A 19,356-nucleotide genomic window follows, 5' to 3' on the forward strand; every position below is an offset into this window, starting at 1 on the left:
TCACCTTCAACTAAGCACTTTTCTACAGGGGGTCGCTTTTTTTCTCCGATATTTTTGAAAGATATCCTCTTCTTTTGATTGCCTAGCCTTTATTTAAGCACAAGTCACTCCAGGTTTGGCGGTGGTCGTAACCGAAAAGACGTCAGCGTTTTTCCCCCGTTCTTTTCCTCCTTTGCGATACGGGTTCGAGCCTGCCTTCTTACCACCACTTTTTTTTTATTGCTCAACATACACATCCAAACACCCGGGCAACGCCGGGCACCCATGCTAGTCTATATATCTATAAAAGTGAACGTGTCTGTGCATCTGTCTGTGCGTGTGTGTATCTGCCTGTCTATCTGTCTGTCTGTATACATTTCTCTACGCAATGACTGTCAATTTTCGGTCTAAAGACTCGAAATTTTATTTTGGGAAAATCTATGTGATCGGTTTCCGCCAGAAATTTGGCTCTTAAGGGGTCAAAGTTCAACGATTTGACATTTGAGAACTCTACCAAACTCCTCCGACAATTTTGGGTCGAAACACTTGAGATTTTAGATATATAATCCTTGAACATGGATCTAACTTAATAACTTAATTTGAGCCAAAAACTACAAATGTTAAGGGATCATAATAGGGGTCAAAGTTTTTACAAATTTGACCCCTGCGGTCTCTACCAAATTACTCAGACAATTTCTGGTCTAAATATTTGAAATTTTACATAAAGTGTATTCAGAAATAGGCCAAGCTTTGGGTCGAAAATTTTTAGTTACCAATATATAAATATATGTATGTATGTATGTATGTATGTATGTATGTTTGCATATCTGCCTAAAACTTTCGACAGAGGCGACAAATTTTACAAGACTAATATAGTTTTGAATTTCGACCTTTCAAAAGACAAATATCGAAAAATTGGCTAAAAACATTAATATCTTCGCCTTAAACTTGGCACCTTTCTACAGGAGGGGTCGCTTTTTTCGCCGATATTTTTTTTAAAGTTATCCTTTCCTTTCGATTGTCTAGCCTTAATTAAAACCTACGTCACTTCCAGTTTGGCGGTGGTCGTAACAGCAAAGACGTCAGGTTTTTCCTCCGTTCTTTCCATCCTTCGCGGTACGGGTTCGTCCCTGCCTTCCTACTACCACTTTTTTTCTGCTCAACATACTCATCCAATCACCCGGGCAACGTCGGGCTGAAATGCCAGTATATTTATAAAAGTGAAAATCTCTCTCTCTCTCTCTCTCTCTCTCTCTCTCTCTCTCTCTATATATATATATATATATATATATATATATATATCTGTTTGTCTGTGTAAATTTCCCTACGAAATAACTCGAGATTTGACATACGGGGTATTGAGATCTTGGAAAATCTTTTTGATTGGGTTTCGGCCAAAAATTTGGCTGTTAAGGGGTCAAACTCTACCAAAATTCTCCGCCAATTTTTGTTCTAAACACTTGAAATTTTAGATATAGGTTACTTGGACATGGATCTACCTTTATAATTTGATTTGAGCCAAAACAATAAATGTTAAGGGGGCATAATTAGGCTCAAAATTTTTAAAATATTGTCCTCTGCGGATTCTACCCAAATTACTCAGCCAATTTTTGGTCTAAACTTTTAAATTTTACATAACGTGTATTCAGACATAGGGCAAGTTTTTTAATGTTTTTTTTTTTACTGAAAATTTTGCTTCCAAGTGGCCAAGTTCCAAAGATTTTACCTTTGCGGTCTCTAGCAAACTATTAAACCAATTTGGGTCGAAACATTTGAAATTTTACTTAAAGCAAGCTTTCTAATCAGTTTTATGGACAAAAGTCTGGCCCAAAACAATAAATGTTAAAAGGTCAAAATTGGAATCAAAGTTTAAAAAGTATTTCACCTCTGCTGTCTCTACCAACTTTTCTCTACGGTAGTTAAGGAAGCCTATTATATAGAAAGGCATTACCGTACATATTCACACTTTTTAATATATACATATGCACATAAAGTTATGAACTGTATATAGGGCCCGAGCAAAGCCGGGCGGAACTTCTAGTATATCTAGTATATATATATATATATATATATATATATATATATATATATATATATATATATATATATATATATATATATATATATATATATATAAAGAGAGAGAGAGAGAGAGAGAGAGAGAGAGAGAGAGAGAGAGAGAGAGAGAGAGAGAAATGTATTTAACCAATCAAAACTGTCTGAATTTTATTTCTTTGCATTCAGTCTATCATCGTTTCTTTGCAGAATACCGATATAGTAAATGCATTTCTTGATTGTAGTATCACGTTTGAGTAGAATTATTTCCTTAATTGACATGGTTTTAATTTCTCTTATAATAAAAGAAACATTTTCTTTTTCTTTTTATCTGTAATAGTAAAAGCAGTTTATCGGTGTTTCGTTAAGACACAGAGCGATACAGTAGAATATTTTCATTGTAAGCTTGTCTAGAAATGACTCCTAGTTCTTTATTCAACTAGCATGTCATATTTGAGATTTCCCCGTATAAGGATAGATTCTATCCTCTATAAGTCTTATTTTGAGCTCCGTCTAAAAAGACGTGGAGGCAGAGTACTGCTTATCTTTCTACGCCACGCATTATCTTATCACATTCCTCAGAACAATTAACACATTAATGACAATGCTTCAACTTTAAACAAGCATTTAGCCTTGTGTATTTTAAATAAACCGTTTCCTTTATTTACTTTATTTGCGTCTTTATTTTTGGTTTTGTACATAAGATGGGTCGTTCTATTCTGAACAGCTCATATTCGCAATATGAGTCATAGAGAAACAACGACCAACCAACCAGTCTATTTCATCAAGAAAACAGAAAACAGGGCAGAACTATGTAAATCTTGTCGGTTAAATCTTTTCGCCCATCAACAAAAACGTTTGCAGTTAACTTGATTTAGAACTGTTTTTTCTCTACTGTAATGTTATCCGCTGTTTTCCTAAAGCCATTAGACACGTAATCTTCCGTTTTTTATTCCTTGAAATCTGTTTTCACTTCTTCTGTAAACAATTGTAGCAAGACCGACGTTTTATATCAAACAGAATTTACCCAGAATATAACACATTTTTGACGCTGACATCTTTCGGCATTAAGCCATTTTTTTCTCACATTGCCGGCATCGAGGATAGTTCAAATATTTACAAAGTTCCGACATGTCAAGGTGGTAATCAAATTCTAGTCCTAATCTCGTTTAAATGTGATTCTTTGCGGAGATTCTAAAAAAAAATGTCGAGTGTATAGAACGTATAATGCATTGTATGAGTTCTCTCCCTTTGCTTTGTCTTTGTTTTGATATTCTGTATAAACGCAGATAATAGCATCGAACCACTTTCCCATCAAACATTTTTTTTTAATGTTTATATAGATAATCATTATAGAAAGATAACACAAAAAAATTGGCATTTTTTTAGTTGTATTAATCGTTTTAGATTCATGTATGGCGGTTGGGAATTAGTTAAATATGTTTGAATTACGTGCGTTAGCATTCGTTATCTTTGTAATTGTGTAGTCGGACGATTCTATTTATAAACGATGCTGCTAAGAACTGACGAATCAAATTAATTCATGTTCTGCTACCAACCAATCAGAAACCAGAATTGCTTCATAAATATTAAACCCTTTCTGGAGCAATTCCACATGTTCTTTTCCGTCTCGACACGGTAAAAATATTTTGTTCTGTGGAACTGTCTACTACAAACAAGTCACCTCCCAGGACTTGTGTGTAACAGCGAACCATCTGAAACTAAAAATGGCTTACACTTCAGCGCGCGTCTTTATTTCGATGGATCCGAATCAAAATTCGAATTGTGGCAAGTTAAATTTCTAGGATATCTACGAATCCAAAACCTACACAAAGTACTACAAACACAACCTGAAAACAGAAGCGACCCCGACTTCATTGAAAAGAACGCAACTGTCTTTGCGGAATTAATACAGTGTTTAGATGACCGAAGTCTATCACTGGTAATGAGAGAAGCCCTGGACGACGGCTGCAAAACATTAAACATATTGAGATAGCATTATTTATCGAAAGGAAAGCCCAAAATTATTTCTTTATACACTGAACTGACCTCTCTAAAACGAATGGAAGTCGAAACTATTACTGATTATATTATAAGAGCCGAGACAACTGCAAATTCTTTAAAAATGTCTGGTGAAGTTATAAGTGACAGTCTGTTAATTTCCATGGTCCTTAAGGGATTACCGAGTGATTTCAAGCCATTTACTACCGTGATAACCCAGAAAGAAAAACCCATGACTTTTAGCCAATTCAAGGTAGCACTCAGAAGTTAAGAAGAAACTGAAAAAATGATCACAGAAAAAAAACGAATCCACAAATATGAAATTTAAAAATACCCACATAAAAACACCAAAATCGAATTATACCCATGCCAGGAATAAAAAACGCAACTTTGCCAAAAGTAAGTTTTTTCCTAATAAAAGTACAAAAATTATTTGCTATAATTGTGGACGACCTAATCACAAGAGTTTCCAATGTAGATACAGGACTCAAAATGGCGACTACATTAAAAATGTAGAGAGCTCTGTTAGTGAACATACATTTTTATTTTCGTGTACATTTAATGCTTCAACAAACAATAATACTTTTCTTGTCGATTGTGGGGCCACGGCACATGTGATTACAAAGGAATCTGATTTTATCAATTTTGATCCCAACTTTAAGCCACAAAATCATTTTGTAGAACTAGCTGATGGGAGTCGAGTCAATGACATCGTTTTGAAAAGAGGCAATGCGAAAATCTCGCAAAAGAACAATAAAGGTGAACTGTGTTTCTGTATTCGAGAAAACGCTCTTCTAATCCCAAAATTTAAACAAAATATATTTTCTGTACAAGCTGCCACAAAACAAGGTGCAAATATAAACTTTAGCCCCAATAAATCAAAACTGGTATACCCGAATGGAACTGTATTCGATATTAAAGAAAATGGAAAACTATATTATTTAAATAGCGTAGTCCCATCAAAAACCGCCTGCCATGATCTACAGACATGGCATAAAATTCTTGGACACTGCAATATTCCTGATATTAAAAAGTTGCCGACTGTAGTTGATGGAATGCGAATACAAACATCAAAAACCTTCAACTGCGACGTCTGTACGCAAGGGAAAATGACGAACTATCAAAACAAGATACCTGACAAAAACGCCAAAAAAATCCTATCAATGGTGCATTGTGACTTGAACGTTCCCGTAGAACCGATAGCCAGAGAACATTATAGATATGTGTTGAATTTCGTAGATGACCATTCAGGTTTAGTAATGGTTTACTTTTTAAAGAACAAATCTGATACCCTGCTAGCAACTAAGAAATATCTAGCCGACATGGCCCCCTACGGTGAAATCAAGTGTATTCGCTCTGACAACGGTACGGAATTCACCAATAAAGACTTTGAACTTAACCATCATATCAGGCATGAAACATCAGCTCCTAGATCGCCACACCAAAACGGGACTGCTGAACGTGCGTGGCGGACACTTTTTGAAATGGCAAGATGCCTACTCATGGAATCAAAACTCCATAAAAACCTCTGGACGTATGCACTTATGGCGGCAGCCTATATACGCAATAGGTGCTTTAACAAAACACTATCTAAAACTCCATATGAATTTTTCTGGGGTAAAAAAAAAACAATTTTAAGCAGAATGCATATATTTGGTTCAACTTGCTTCGCATATATAGAGAAAAAGTGTAAATTGAATATTAAAGCCGACAGAGGTATATTTCTTGGATACGATAAAAACAGTCCAGCCAATTTAATATTTTTTCCAGAAAAAAATAAAATAAAAATAATCCGACGTGTAAAATTCACAGACACGTTTAATTTTACAGACGAAAACCCGCCATATGAAGAGGATGAAATTATATTACCGCAAATAATTAAAACAAGCGAAAACATCGACTATTGCTATTCAATGGAAAATGCGCCAAAAAGCTTCAACGAAGCAATTAATTCAGAACCTTGTGATGAATGGAAAATTGCCATGAAAAAAGAAATAGATGCCTTAACCGAAAATGATACCTATGCGGTAGTGCCTCTCCCAAGAGATAAACATGTTATTTCTACCAGATGGGTCTTTACAAAAAAGAGTGCAGCATCAGGTGTAGAACAGTACAAAGCAAGATTTGTTGCTAAAGGGTACTCTCAGATTTACGGTATAGAATATTTTTCTACGTTTTCACCGACCACAAACCTAACGACAATCAGAATTTTACTGCAAGTCACATCACAATATGACCTAAACATCCATCAAATGGACGTAAAAAATGCTTATTTGAATGCCCCAATAGACTGTGAAATTTATATTACCCCTCCAGAGGGATTTATAATGAAAAATAAAAATAGCGTGTGGCGACTTAACAAGACATTATATGGTCTAAAGCAGAGTGCTCAGTGTTGGAACACAGTATTTCATGATTATATTATTAAACAACAATTTAGACAATGCGCTGTAGACCCCTGTTTATATACCCAACACAAAGACGATAAACTACTGATTTTGGTTTTGTGGGTCGATGATATTTTAATCGCATTAAATTGTGACATAATGTTAACTGATGTTAAGAACAAATTAAGTAAAAGATTCAAAATGACCGATCTTGGCAAAATATCCTGGTTTCTGGGGATAGAATTTACTCAAAGCAAAGGACTTGTTATGATGACTCAATCGAGATACATCGACAAAATACTATTAAAATTTGGAATGGGAGAGTGCAAGAAACGCTCTACACCGGTCGAAAATGATATTAATAAAAATATACACAGAGAATCTGAAATAATAAATGACACACAATATCGCGAAATTATAGGTAGTCTTATATATTTAATGACTGCAACCAGGCCCGACATATGCTATACAGTAACAAAACTGTCACAAAAATTATCACGACCGACAATGAAGGAATTGAACAGAGCTAAACAAGTCCTGCGTTATTTAAAAGGAACTAAAGAGCAGAAGTTAGTATTTAGAAAATCAAGAAATCCCCTAAAATTAGAAGGTTTTTCGGATTCAGACTGGGCAAACGACGAAGATTGCAAGAGTGTATCTGGATATTGTTTCAGACTCTCAGAAAATGGGCCTATTATTTCATGGAAATCTAAAAAGCAACAGATTGTATCTCTCTCTACGTGTGAAGCAGAATTTATCGTGATCACACACACGACCCAGGAAGCACTCTACCTTAAAAATATCCTAAAGACTATTTTAGAGCCAGAATTAATTAAAAGGCCCGTAGTAATTAATTGTGATAATCAAGCCAGTATAGTCTTAGCACAGAACACGATAATCAACCAAAGATCTAAGCATATAGATATAAAATACCATTTAATAAAAAAGCGAGATAAAAAAGGAATCCATTATTTTGAATTACATACCATCAGAACAAAATATCGCTGATGTATTTACGAAACCCGCAACAAGGATAAAGTTACAACGTTTTTTCTCCAAACTTGTTGGGGAATTCGACTGAATAATTTTTTTCCCCTGCCCTGTATGTATATAGATTTCTCTCTCTCTCTCTCTCTCTCTCTCTCTCTCTCTCTCTCTCTATATATATATATATATATATATATATATATATATATATATATAGAGTCCTGGACAAGACGTTAAACTGTATCTATTTTATTTGTATTAACCCTTTAACTTACTAATGCGTAACTAATACTTTTGCTTAAAAATTGCTTCTATATATATATATGTATATATATATATATATATATATATATATATATATATATATATATATATATAGTCCTGGACAAGACGTTGAACTGTATCCATTTTATTTGTATTAACACTTTAACCTACTAATGCGTAACTAATACTTTTGCTTAAAAAAAAACTCTTTGTAATTTTCCTTTTTGACATTTGAGCACAATTAAAAATGGCGTCTTTTTAGATGCTAAAATTCTAAGATCCAAATGATTTCTACTTTTTGTTATGTCTAAGTGAATATAGGGGAGCCTGCGGGGTTCCCACTTTCCGGCCTTGTGCCAAATATTGCCGATGTGGGCGGCAATTAAATAACTACCCCATTATAGAACTTCACTATGATGGGATGTGTCTCCTAGCTGCTTCAGCTGCAGGGAGACAGGGTAGTACACGTCAACGATTCGTCACTTGACACTCAGCCCAACAGGTGAGGGGCCGGGAACCGGCCCAGCACCTGTTGGACTGAGGTACGCCGCCTGGGTAATACCTAGGAGGTCCACCCTCCCAGGCCTTGCCACCGGGCTTTCCGGTAGGGCAAGTTTATTGTTTGCTGCCTGAGGCGCCCCGATCGGGGAATGCCGACGGGTTACTCAGGCAATTTTTAAAATTGAAGGAGTGCCCCTCCTTTAGGGGAGCCTACGGGGTTCTCACTTTCCGGCCTTGTGCCAAATATTGCCGATGTGGGCGGCAATTAAATAACTACCCCATTATAGAACAAAATATTTCAACAAACTGTATGTTTTACTCATTTCTTCTTCTGGAGAATGTGTTTTTTACTTTGTCATGCAACGTGACATTTCATGCTCCATTTCTTTATGAACTTTTTCAGCCTTTCGATTTCTTTAACTCATTCATTTTCCTACATTCGTTTGTTGTCATTGTTTTCACTTTCTCACACCCATCATTTTTCTCTTTTAATTTTTACTTTTTCTCTTTAAATAAATATACCTGTAGATTATGTACTAGTCTTCAGAGTCGTTATTTTTTTAGAATAGTTTATCTTACTGTGAAGTGTAAGTGCGTGCGACCGCAGTACATTAGACATGTTTCTATATACATTCTAGCTTCATAATTACAATTTTATTTAGTTGTTATTGTGATGTATCTTATTGATTATGACATCACAAACCTTAAAGAAAAAGTCAAATTTTCTATACAATGAGGCATGTAGTTCGTAAGAAGTGAACATTGAGTAGTAAACAAGCCTACCGATTGTGGCATATTTTCGAAGCCAGGAGGAGGGGTCCACCCGGGGCGGCACGTGCCAGGGGCGGCATTTTATGAGGGGGGAAAAAAATAAATAAATGAAAGCTAACAAAAAATCTAAAATTTTATGCCGAAAAGGTTGTAAAACATCGGGACTTTTAGAGATAAATGTGTCCCTATTTTACGAGCGACCCATGTCAGGGGGCGGCATTTTGAGAGGGTAAAAATAGAAAATAGGAAAAATAAATAAAACCTAACAAAATATTTTAAATTTTATACCGAAAAGTTAAAAAAAATATCGGAGCTTTTGGAGGTATTGGAATCGAAAAAATGTGTCCCTATTTTACGCGCGGCACATTCCAGGGGCGGCATTTTGAGAGGGTGAAAACAGAAAATAGGAAAAATAAATAAAAACTAACAAAATATCTTAAATTTTATACCGAAAGTTTTTTTTTTAATCGGAACTTTTGGATGTATTGGAATCAGAAAAAATATGTCCCTATTTTACGAGCGGCACATGTCAGGGGCCGGCATTTTGAGAGGGTAAAAATATAAAATAGAAGAAATAAATAAAAGCTAACAAAAAATTTGAAATTAATTTGCAAAATGTTATTTGAATAGTTCATACACAATGGAAAATAATTAACGATTGTTATGCAAAATAAAATGAATAGTTATCAAAGTCGCATCTCCATTTTAAACATGATTTTCTAAATAACATAGTAACTATATAGAAAGCAATTCTTAACTTCTTCTTCTTGCATCATAAAATTCATTGTTTTTAAAGTAATTTGAATAATTTCTCACCTTCACTTTTATTTTGATATGTGTGATCAGCTGTCGGTCCAGTGAATTGTGTTATAGTTCCTTTTGAGTTGATTTCCCAGTCGAAATCGTCAGTCGTGTCTTGTGTCCAGCCACAAATCCCATCTTCGTAATCACAGGATTTTTTTAATGACTTTTCTTTTCAGAACAAAACATAAAAGTAAAAGATGAAGATAAGAAAACGTTTTTAAACCATCAACATCATATGTTTTGGAATTTTAGAGATGAGGATTGATTATTCGGATTATTAAGATTACTGTTCCATCTTGGATATTATTTTCATAAAATTTCGGCCGATGTAGCCCCCGGCCTTCTTGAACTCGAGAATCTTTATGCCAAAGTCAGGAATCTGTATAAAATTTCGAACTGAACACTCTTATTTTTTTAATCCACAGAGATAATTTGCTTTCGTTCCATCAGCAAGGACGTGTGTCGTAATAGATAAAGTGATAAGCATAATCAATTAAGTGACACTCTTCTAGAGGTTGAAGGTTCAATCTTCAGTACGGGCGATACTAAGAATTACTTTAAACTTCTACCAGGTCATAGCTGACGAAACCAGATGAAGCTATCTCCGTGATTAAATTCGGAGGTTATATTTGGTCGAAACTTTGTGAGAATAACATTAAAGATGAGAACAATAGACCAAATAAACAAAATATCATGTAACAATTAACAATTAACAATTAACATTTAACAATTAAAATTTAACAATTAACAATTAACATTTAACAATTAGCAGTTAACATTTAACATTTAACAATTAACATTTAACAATTAACAGTTAACATTTAACAATCAACAGTTAACATTTAACTGTTAATATTTAACAATCAACAGTTAACATTTAACATTTAACAATTAACATTTAACATTTAACAGTTAACATTTAACAATCAACATTTAACAACATCAAAAGAAAAGAGTTATAAAATAAAAATGATTTATCTCGGCTCCAAACATTTGAAAGAATTCTCCATTTTCTACAAATGTTTCAATTGGTGACCACAAATAACAAAATAATACTTTCTTAAATTATTTTTATAGGTTAACATTTATAACATTGAATTTGATTGGTTTAAAAGAATAACGTTATGCCACACACTTTGGTCATTGGGGAAAGGAGGAATAAATCTGAAATTGTAGATAAAAATAAGAAAAATTCAACCCAAAATTGAATTTTTATTGCCAACATTTTCTATGTCATGTCAACCCATCTCATTCGGATTTATAAAAAATATAAGATTGATCAGTTTTTATTTGTTTTGGTCAAGATCAAAGTGTAGTATCTGTCCCGGCAGATGCTGCAAGCTATGACTAGCTATGACTAGCAAAGACCAGATGTGGGGGCAACCCCACATGCCTGACCATTAACCAGCTCCCATTTCCCACCTCTCGGGAGCTGGTCCCCTTTTTCCCTTCCCCCTCCCTTCACTCCTCACATTAAAAATCGGCCTTGTGCCTAATTTGCTCGGTGGGGGAGCAAATAAATACCATCTGTTCTTCAGATGCTGCACTTCTATTTCTTGTTCTCTTTCGGTGGAGGAGAAATCCTTCACGACTGAGCCAATTTTTATTTTTGTACCTTTCTCCACGTTAAAAAACGACCCTGGTGTCTAACTCTGTCCCGTGGGGAGGCATAGTAAATAGATACATGAAGCATGAAGGTATTGTAGCAGCAGGAGCAGCATAATATACTCGCAGTTTAAGATTTTGAATATGTTTGGTTTATAATAGGATTGCAGCAATGCAGCATTTGTTGCAGCAGTTAACTTTCTTTCTAGCTTGTCCAATTAAAGACCATCACTCAGGCAAGTTGAATTTATAAAACATTAGATCCACAGCAATTCCCTCTCTTTCTTCCCGGCTCTTACTGACAGCATACTCCTCTCTTGGGGCGCAACTTCGCTATCGTATTTTTTAAACGCGTTATGTATAACTCGTCAGGGATGATTATCGAAAAAAATTATAACATCAGGGATTTGTGTTTTCACACACACACACACACACACACACACACACACACACACACACACACACACACACACACACACACACACACACACACACACACACACACACACACACACACACACACACACACACACACACACACACACACACACACACACACACACACACACACACACACACACACACACACACACACACACACACACACACACACACACACACACACACACACACACACACACACACACACACACACACACACACACACACACACACACACACACACACACACACACACACACACACACACACACACACACACACACACACACACACACACACACACACACACACACACACACACACACACACACACACACACACACACACACACACACACACACACACACACACACACACACACACACACACACACACACACACACACACACACACACACACACACACACACACACACACACACACACACACACACACACACACACACACACACACACACACACACACACACACACACACACACACACACACACACACACACACACACACACACACACACACACACACACACACACACACACACACACACACACACACACACACACACACACACACACACACACACACACACACACACACACACACACACACACACACACACACACACACACACACACACACACACACACACACACAGAAAAAAAAGTAGGAGTAAAAAAGGCTCATCAGTAGATCGTGTTCATCCAGTAGATAGCAACAGTCAATTAAAATTCTAATCACGAATAATCCTTGGATCATTCTATCGCTTCATAAATGATCGTAATTCTCTACCTGTATAAGATTAAGTGCCGTTGACAAATCTTGATAAGTGGACTCTTTCTCTCTCTCTCTCTCTCTCCTCCGGCCTAGGCAAGAGAGAGAGAGAGAGAGAGAGAGAGAACTTCTCCTGATGTGGTAACAGCGCATTTAACTTCAAAAGCTACTTGGTCTCCTCTTTTCTATGGCCTCTTTCTCATAGAAAAACGTTGCTAGTCTTTTTCTACTTTATAATTATTTTTATGATGGGTGTTCGACAGAGCTTCAATTTTTGTTCTACCCTGTAAAATATTCACAGCAAAACTCGTCTAGCTACAGCCACTAAGAATTGTTTCGTTTTTCCACTATGTATCTGATGCTAAACGGGACTTCCATGAATAAAGTGTCTTTTCAAAAACTGCCTATTTGTGGAACGCAATACAAGGGAGCTGCACCCCAGTTGACTACTCATGGCCGTTTTCAAGTCCAATAAATTAATAAATTCTTGTTTAGCTGCCATGTAATCAAATTCTGCCCATATCCTATCCTCATGGTGTTTGTCCAACCATCCACCTGACACAAACCCACTGACTATTGTCTTTGAGTAACATTTGGGTCTTGATAAGCGGTAACTTGTTGGTAAAAAACAATTTATAGAAAATTGTCATAAAATAAGTCTGTTTTCTTTACATCAAGAAGACAAGAAGAATTTTCAGCTGACTATATTGTTATGTAGTTTTAAATGTTTATGTGAAAAGTTTATTTTTCTATCAGATAGGTTTTCTATTTTCTTCGGAAAGTCACGTGTTTTCTTTTTTTTTATGTTTGTTGAATGTTTGGGTCGTGATGTTAGAATTTATAAAAAGAAAATCCGGAGTAGTCGAATTTATACATTTAATATTGTAACTGGATTTCTTAAAAATTCAATATACTGTGAACACACGAGATAGATAAGTAGAGATCTCATCCCGACAACATGTGTTTTTCTTTTTATATTTGGATACTTGTTTGATACGTATGATTTTGCTTGTAACATTGGACACACACGAGAGAGAGAGAGAGAGAGAGAGAGAGAGAGAGAAAGAGAGAGAGAGAGAGAGAGAGAGAGAGAGAGAGAGAGAGAGAGAGAATCATTTATTCAGACTCCAGACAACACCACCGGTAATTATCAATGAGCAAACACTGATGATGATCTGTGTGAGAACTCCTAATGAGTACATAATGATGGTGATGATAATAACAATGATAATGATAATGATAATAATAATAATAATAATAATAATAATAATAATAATAATAACAATGATGATCATGAATGAATGAATGCCTCCGTTCAGTCTCGAAAGACAAAGGATACCCCCAGTAGGGGCAGCTGGGCATGTAATTGTGAGACAAGTGTTGCGCAATCACCAACCCCACCTCTCCTTAATTGGCACTGTTTTGAGTCCAGTGGCAAGGAGAAGTCCAGGACGACTGGACAATGCCGAGATAAGCGGAGAGTACATACAGCGCCTAGAAGTCCCAAATGGTCACCCATTTAGTACTGACCAGGTTCAACATTGCTTTACTTCGGTGATCCAGCGGGAACCAGTGTGTTAACGTGATTATGCTATACTAATCATAATATTAACAATAATGATGATTAAGGCTGTGACAACAGAGTATTCTTTTCATTCTTTTGACTCTCAAGTATATATCCGATCCAGCAAGACACAGTCAATCAACCGAAAACCACATCAGTCCATATAAAAACGTATAAGATATTAACGGATATATACTCAAAGAGTTAAAACAATGAAAAGAAGAATATGCTGTTGTCACAGCCCTAATGGTGGTGGTGATGATGATGATGATGATGATGATAATAATAATAATAATAATAATAATAATAATAATCGACTCTCTTCTTGCGAGTCATTATTTTGTGAATCTCACTTGTGCACGTTGGCGGCAATTTGTTCCACTCGTATCGGTTGCAATAAACACGATTATCCTCATCTTCCATGACGTAACTGGGTTTACAATGGAAAGTCGCCAAAGAACCGCGGTAAGTATACGTCACGTCAAGCACGTTCACATCATATTCCAACGGATTACAACCTGGCGCTGAAATAACAAACAAAACATTAAAAAACATTTGTTCACAAAAAGAGAATTCTTCTAAATTAATATTTGTGCAATACTAGCATGATGACCCGACGTTGCTCAGGATTTACCAAAGAACACTGTATCATTTTCCACATGACAGTATATTTTTTACTGCCCGTTTCATCACTGAATATAGTCGGAAGAAACCGTTTTTTTTTCTGAAAGCTCTTATGCATAGGGTTTAAAGTTAATTAGAATCGAAGAAACGTATTTGAAGTTTTAAGGTAGATTTTGCTACGCGTTTTGGCTAAGGACAAAGTGTAGTATCTGTTCTGATACAACACTTCACCTTTTCTGACCTCGAGCAGTGGAGGAGAAATCCTTCTAGACTGAAGCAATTTTAACTTTTGTTCCTATCCAGAGTGCCCCTTTTTGGGGAGCTGGATTTTCACTGCATTAAAAACCGACCTTGTATCTAACTCTGCCCTCGTGGGGAGACAAGTAAATAGGAACTCCTTAAAGAGGACACGTAAATATTCGGTAAATTTAGGGGCATGTGGAGATTTGGGGCCATGTTCCTTGTCTTTCTGGCAAATTTTATATATAAGGTTTAAATTCCGTCAAGATAGGATGCAGTGGAAGTTTTCAGAATGTTTGTGCGTCTATAACTTTCTTAAGATGTCAGAGATTCAGAACAACTTCCATTGTCTTCTTCGTTACATTTTACATTAAATACATTTTTAGTTTTTATATAGATTCCCTAAAATTTCTTTCTATAGGCAATACATAAACAGATATATATATATATATATATATATATATATATATATATATATATATATATATATATACTAGCAGGCCGTCCGGCGTTAGTCGTAATATACGCTTAAATATGATATTTTGATTTATGCAGATTTCGTATTTATTATTATAGAGCCAATTCTCTATTGATTATTATATTGTACCCAATATATTGTACTGATTTCAAAAGGTAAAAAAAAATATGACTTGTGTGCTTTAAGCTAGACTCGAAACCAAAACATTTAGCACTCCAGCGGTATTCACCACCATATGACCTAAGGACAGATGGATATCAAAACCGTAAAAATTAATGCAGTTTAACGAAAATGTATATATAGATGATAGATTAATGCAAGTACATTAACCTAGATTCGTGTTTTGGAAACATCAGTCTTACATTTTATTACACAGTCGTTTACATTTTCATTGAAAACTGAGAGGTTTTTAAGCTGCATTGGTTGGACAATAGTAGCCAGACAATCAAGGGGTGCGTTGTGTGATCCTTATCTTCGTATTCGTTGATTGTTGGGTTGGTTTTCACTAGACTATAGCTGCTTTTGACCACCTCATTCTCAGGCGATTGAACATCCTACATTGAACCGACGATGCTTTCTGGGCCTCAGAACGAGACATTCCATGATAACAAGAAGTAGGCAATTCTCTGAACTTTTAGTCCACAACTATTGTCTGGTTTCTTCCTGAGATGTTGTTATAGGCTTGACATAGCCGAGAAAGGAGTCCACCTGGAAACCTTCAGGTGTTAGCAAAGCAAGCAGATAGCTTCCAAACAGTTACGAAGAACATAAACACTCTCTCCTGTCGTCGTCAACTCAACATTCTGAGCAAGACTATCTTCTCTTGAAGATATACTGTCTCAAGAAAAGACGTTAAGCAGCCGACATTTATTTGCCCCAATTCTTTTCAATTAACTGTCATAATATCTGGCAAGCTACACTCGACTTTGTACGCCATATAAGTACATTTATATCATTTATTGTTTATAGAACTTATGTTTCATTTTAACGATATTTTTTTTTTACAAATTATTATATGAAATAGTTTTATAGTTACGTGAAGATCAGCTTTTATAGGTTCACATCCGTGAAAAAGATGGCGTTCATCACAAGACCATTAATTTTATATTGACAACTAAGCGATTACGATTTGTATAAATTATAAACTCTATTTGATAAATTATCACTATACATAACATACTTTAAATTTTCTGTAATATATTGCACGAAAACTCTTTTGATTTTATATGGTTTAATATATAATATAATGGTTATAATAAATAATATAATGGTGTAATATTAGATTGAAACAAAGTTGGTGCCAGGCAATAAAAGAACTCATGTGGTGTTCACCTCATGCTTTTATTGCTTGCGTGTTTGCACATTCGAACTTTATCTTCATCGCGATTTCAAAAAGAAAGAATACTCTTATTTTCCGCGAGACGTCATTGAAAGGTTCTACAATAAAACGAAATAATTTATAACCAACACAACTTTTCTGATGATATAAAAACTGTTTTGATGCTGAAGATGTTGAAAAAAGACAGAAACTTTGAAAATGTTACCAAATGAACATTTAAAATTCAGTGAAATTGAAGAAGCGTAATAAAGAAGACTAACAACATGCTGAAACAAGTCATCATGCAAGAAAACTAAAGGCCAACACTTAGTTAACTATGATGCATAGTGCAATAGTTATGACGAGTGCAATAATTATGACGCATAGTACAATAGTTATGATGCATAGTGCAATAATTATGACGCATAGTGCAATAATTATGACGCATAGTACAATAATTATGACGCATAGTACAATAGTTATGACGCATAGTGCAATAGTTATGACGAGTGCAATAGTTATGACGAGTGCAATAGTTATGATGCATAGTGAAATAGTTATGATGCATAGTGAAATAGTTATGACGCACAGTGCAATAGTTATGACGAGTGCAATAGTTATGACGAGTGCAATAGTTATGATGCATGCTGCAATAGTTATGATGCATAGTGAAATAGTCATGACGCAGAATGCAATAGTTATGATGAGTGAAATAGTTATGACGCATAGTGCAATAGTTATGACGCATAGTGCCAAAAATAGTCTGAGAAAAATCTGAGAAAAAAATGCAAAATGAAATGGAGAAGAAATTGCGAAAAACGTTAGGAGGAAAATGATTTATGTAATTGATTTGACTTGTATACATAGTTAAATTAGTTAAATTCGTGTCTCGATACTTTACGATTCATACGAGACATTGGATGGATGATGATCAGTTTTGGGATTGAGCCCCGAGAAACCGTAAATGTTCCAGCATATCGTCTCAGCCATCATCAGAGGTGACGCCTTGTTCATTATGTAATCGTGCCGAAACATCTAAGTCTTTAATAAAAAAAAAAAAATGAAAGATTTATATTTCTTTTGCATTCGAGTTTTTTTGGTATTTTAATATCCCTATTCTTGTTTGTTTTCGAAATAAATTTCCTTTAATAACTTCTTGTTTGTTTTCGAAATAATTTCCTTTAATAACTTCCGAAAAAAAAAGTTAAACTCAAATATCTAAAGCTTTACAATGAATTAAGTAAATTCTTTATTAACAATTAATAATTAATAATTAACAATTAATTAATATAATTAAGTCGTGATTAAAATTGTCATTCTATGTTATTGTGTGCAGCATTACGAGTTGATTTACTGTAGAATCATTAAGAAATAAATATTGTGTTTCATTTTAATTTTATTTAGTATAATTTTTGACATATTTCCTCACATCCGGACTTTTTTTTTTTACTAACACCTTGTATTTGGACTTTTTATCAACTCCTCATTTCTAAAACTTTTTTTTTTTTTACTAACACCTCATATTTGACCTTTTCATCCACTCCTCACTTGCGGACTCCTGGCTAAGTTAAGACACGATTTGTTCTGCTGTAATTTAATCGTTATACGACTACGAATTGAAATGTTCGATGTTGAACTACAGGGTGATTCCAAAATTCCCTATTTTCATGGTTAAATATTTTATGAAGGAAAATAGCAAAAAAAAAAAAAAAAGCTTATAATACAAGTATTTTATTTACAGTCAAGTTTTATTTCACATGTTACAAGTGCTCAATATGCCCCCCCCCCTGCCGCCTTGGCAGCACGTATAACATCAATACGATATGAGAATTCTTTTCAAACACGTTGAAATACATCAGGATCAATTGAATTAATCGCTGTTGTTATTCGATGTTTTAAGTTTTCCAGGTCAGTTTGTAAAGGCGGAACAAAGAATTTATCTTTTACAAACACCCAGAGAAAAAAATCACAAACTGTGAGGTCAGGTGACCTAGATAGTCAAGCACAAATAGCAATGTCATGGGCCCTATCTGAATGTTTACTTTAGGGGAATCTCATTCATGTTTAATAATTTCGTGAGTATTTTCGGTTCCCCAAATTCACACATTATGTCGGTTGACTTTACCAGACAAATGAAAAATGGGTTCGGCATAACATAAATTTCTGCGACCTCCATCATTTGCAACATCTGATTGCAAAATTCAATTCGTCGTAGGTAGTCATTCTTTTTAAGCGTTTGAAGGAGTTGCAGTCTGTAGGGTTTCAATTGCAACCGTTTTTAAGCACCCGCCATATTGGGGATTGAGGAATTGCCAGCTCACGACTTGCACGTTTTGTGGATTTCCTTGGGTTCCGATTAAACGTAGCACGGAATCTCCCCACATTTTCTTCTGAAGTTCGCAGTCGCCCGAGACTTTTGTCTTTACACAGACACTCGCTCTCTTCAAACTGCTTGAACCGCCTTCGAATGTTCTTGGGAGGAGCATCGCAATTAAATTTTACTCTAAATGAACGCTGCACTGTAATCACTGATTTAGTTTTTGCA

General features: G+C 35.2%; 1 protein-coding gene across 1 annotated transcript in view; it reads right to left on the minus strand.

Moving 5' to 3' along the window:
* LOC145293134 (uncharacterized) overlaps positions 1-19,356 on the minus strand; it is a 62,473-nt gene that overhangs the window by 25,207 nt on the left and 17,910 nt on the right. Inside the window, exons 3-4 of the mRNA XM_080139540.1 lie at positions 14,505-14,675; positions 9,762-9,917 (exon numbers count right to left, since the gene is read on the minus strand). Of these exons, the coding sequence (XP_079995666.1) occupies positions 9,762-9,917; positions 14,505-14,675 (327 nt within the window). The remainder of the gene's footprint in view (positions 1-9,761; positions 9,918-14,504; positions 14,676-19,356) is intronic.

The sequence above is a fragment of the Euprymna scolopes genome, chromosome 14, assembly GCF_053919585.1.
Source record: "Euprymna scolopes isolate OS-2025 chromosome 14, ASM5391958v1, whole genome shotgun sequence".
NCBI classification, from domain to species: Eukaryota; Metazoa; Mollusca; class Cephalopoda; order Sepiida; family Sepiolidae; genus Euprymna; species Euprymna scolopes.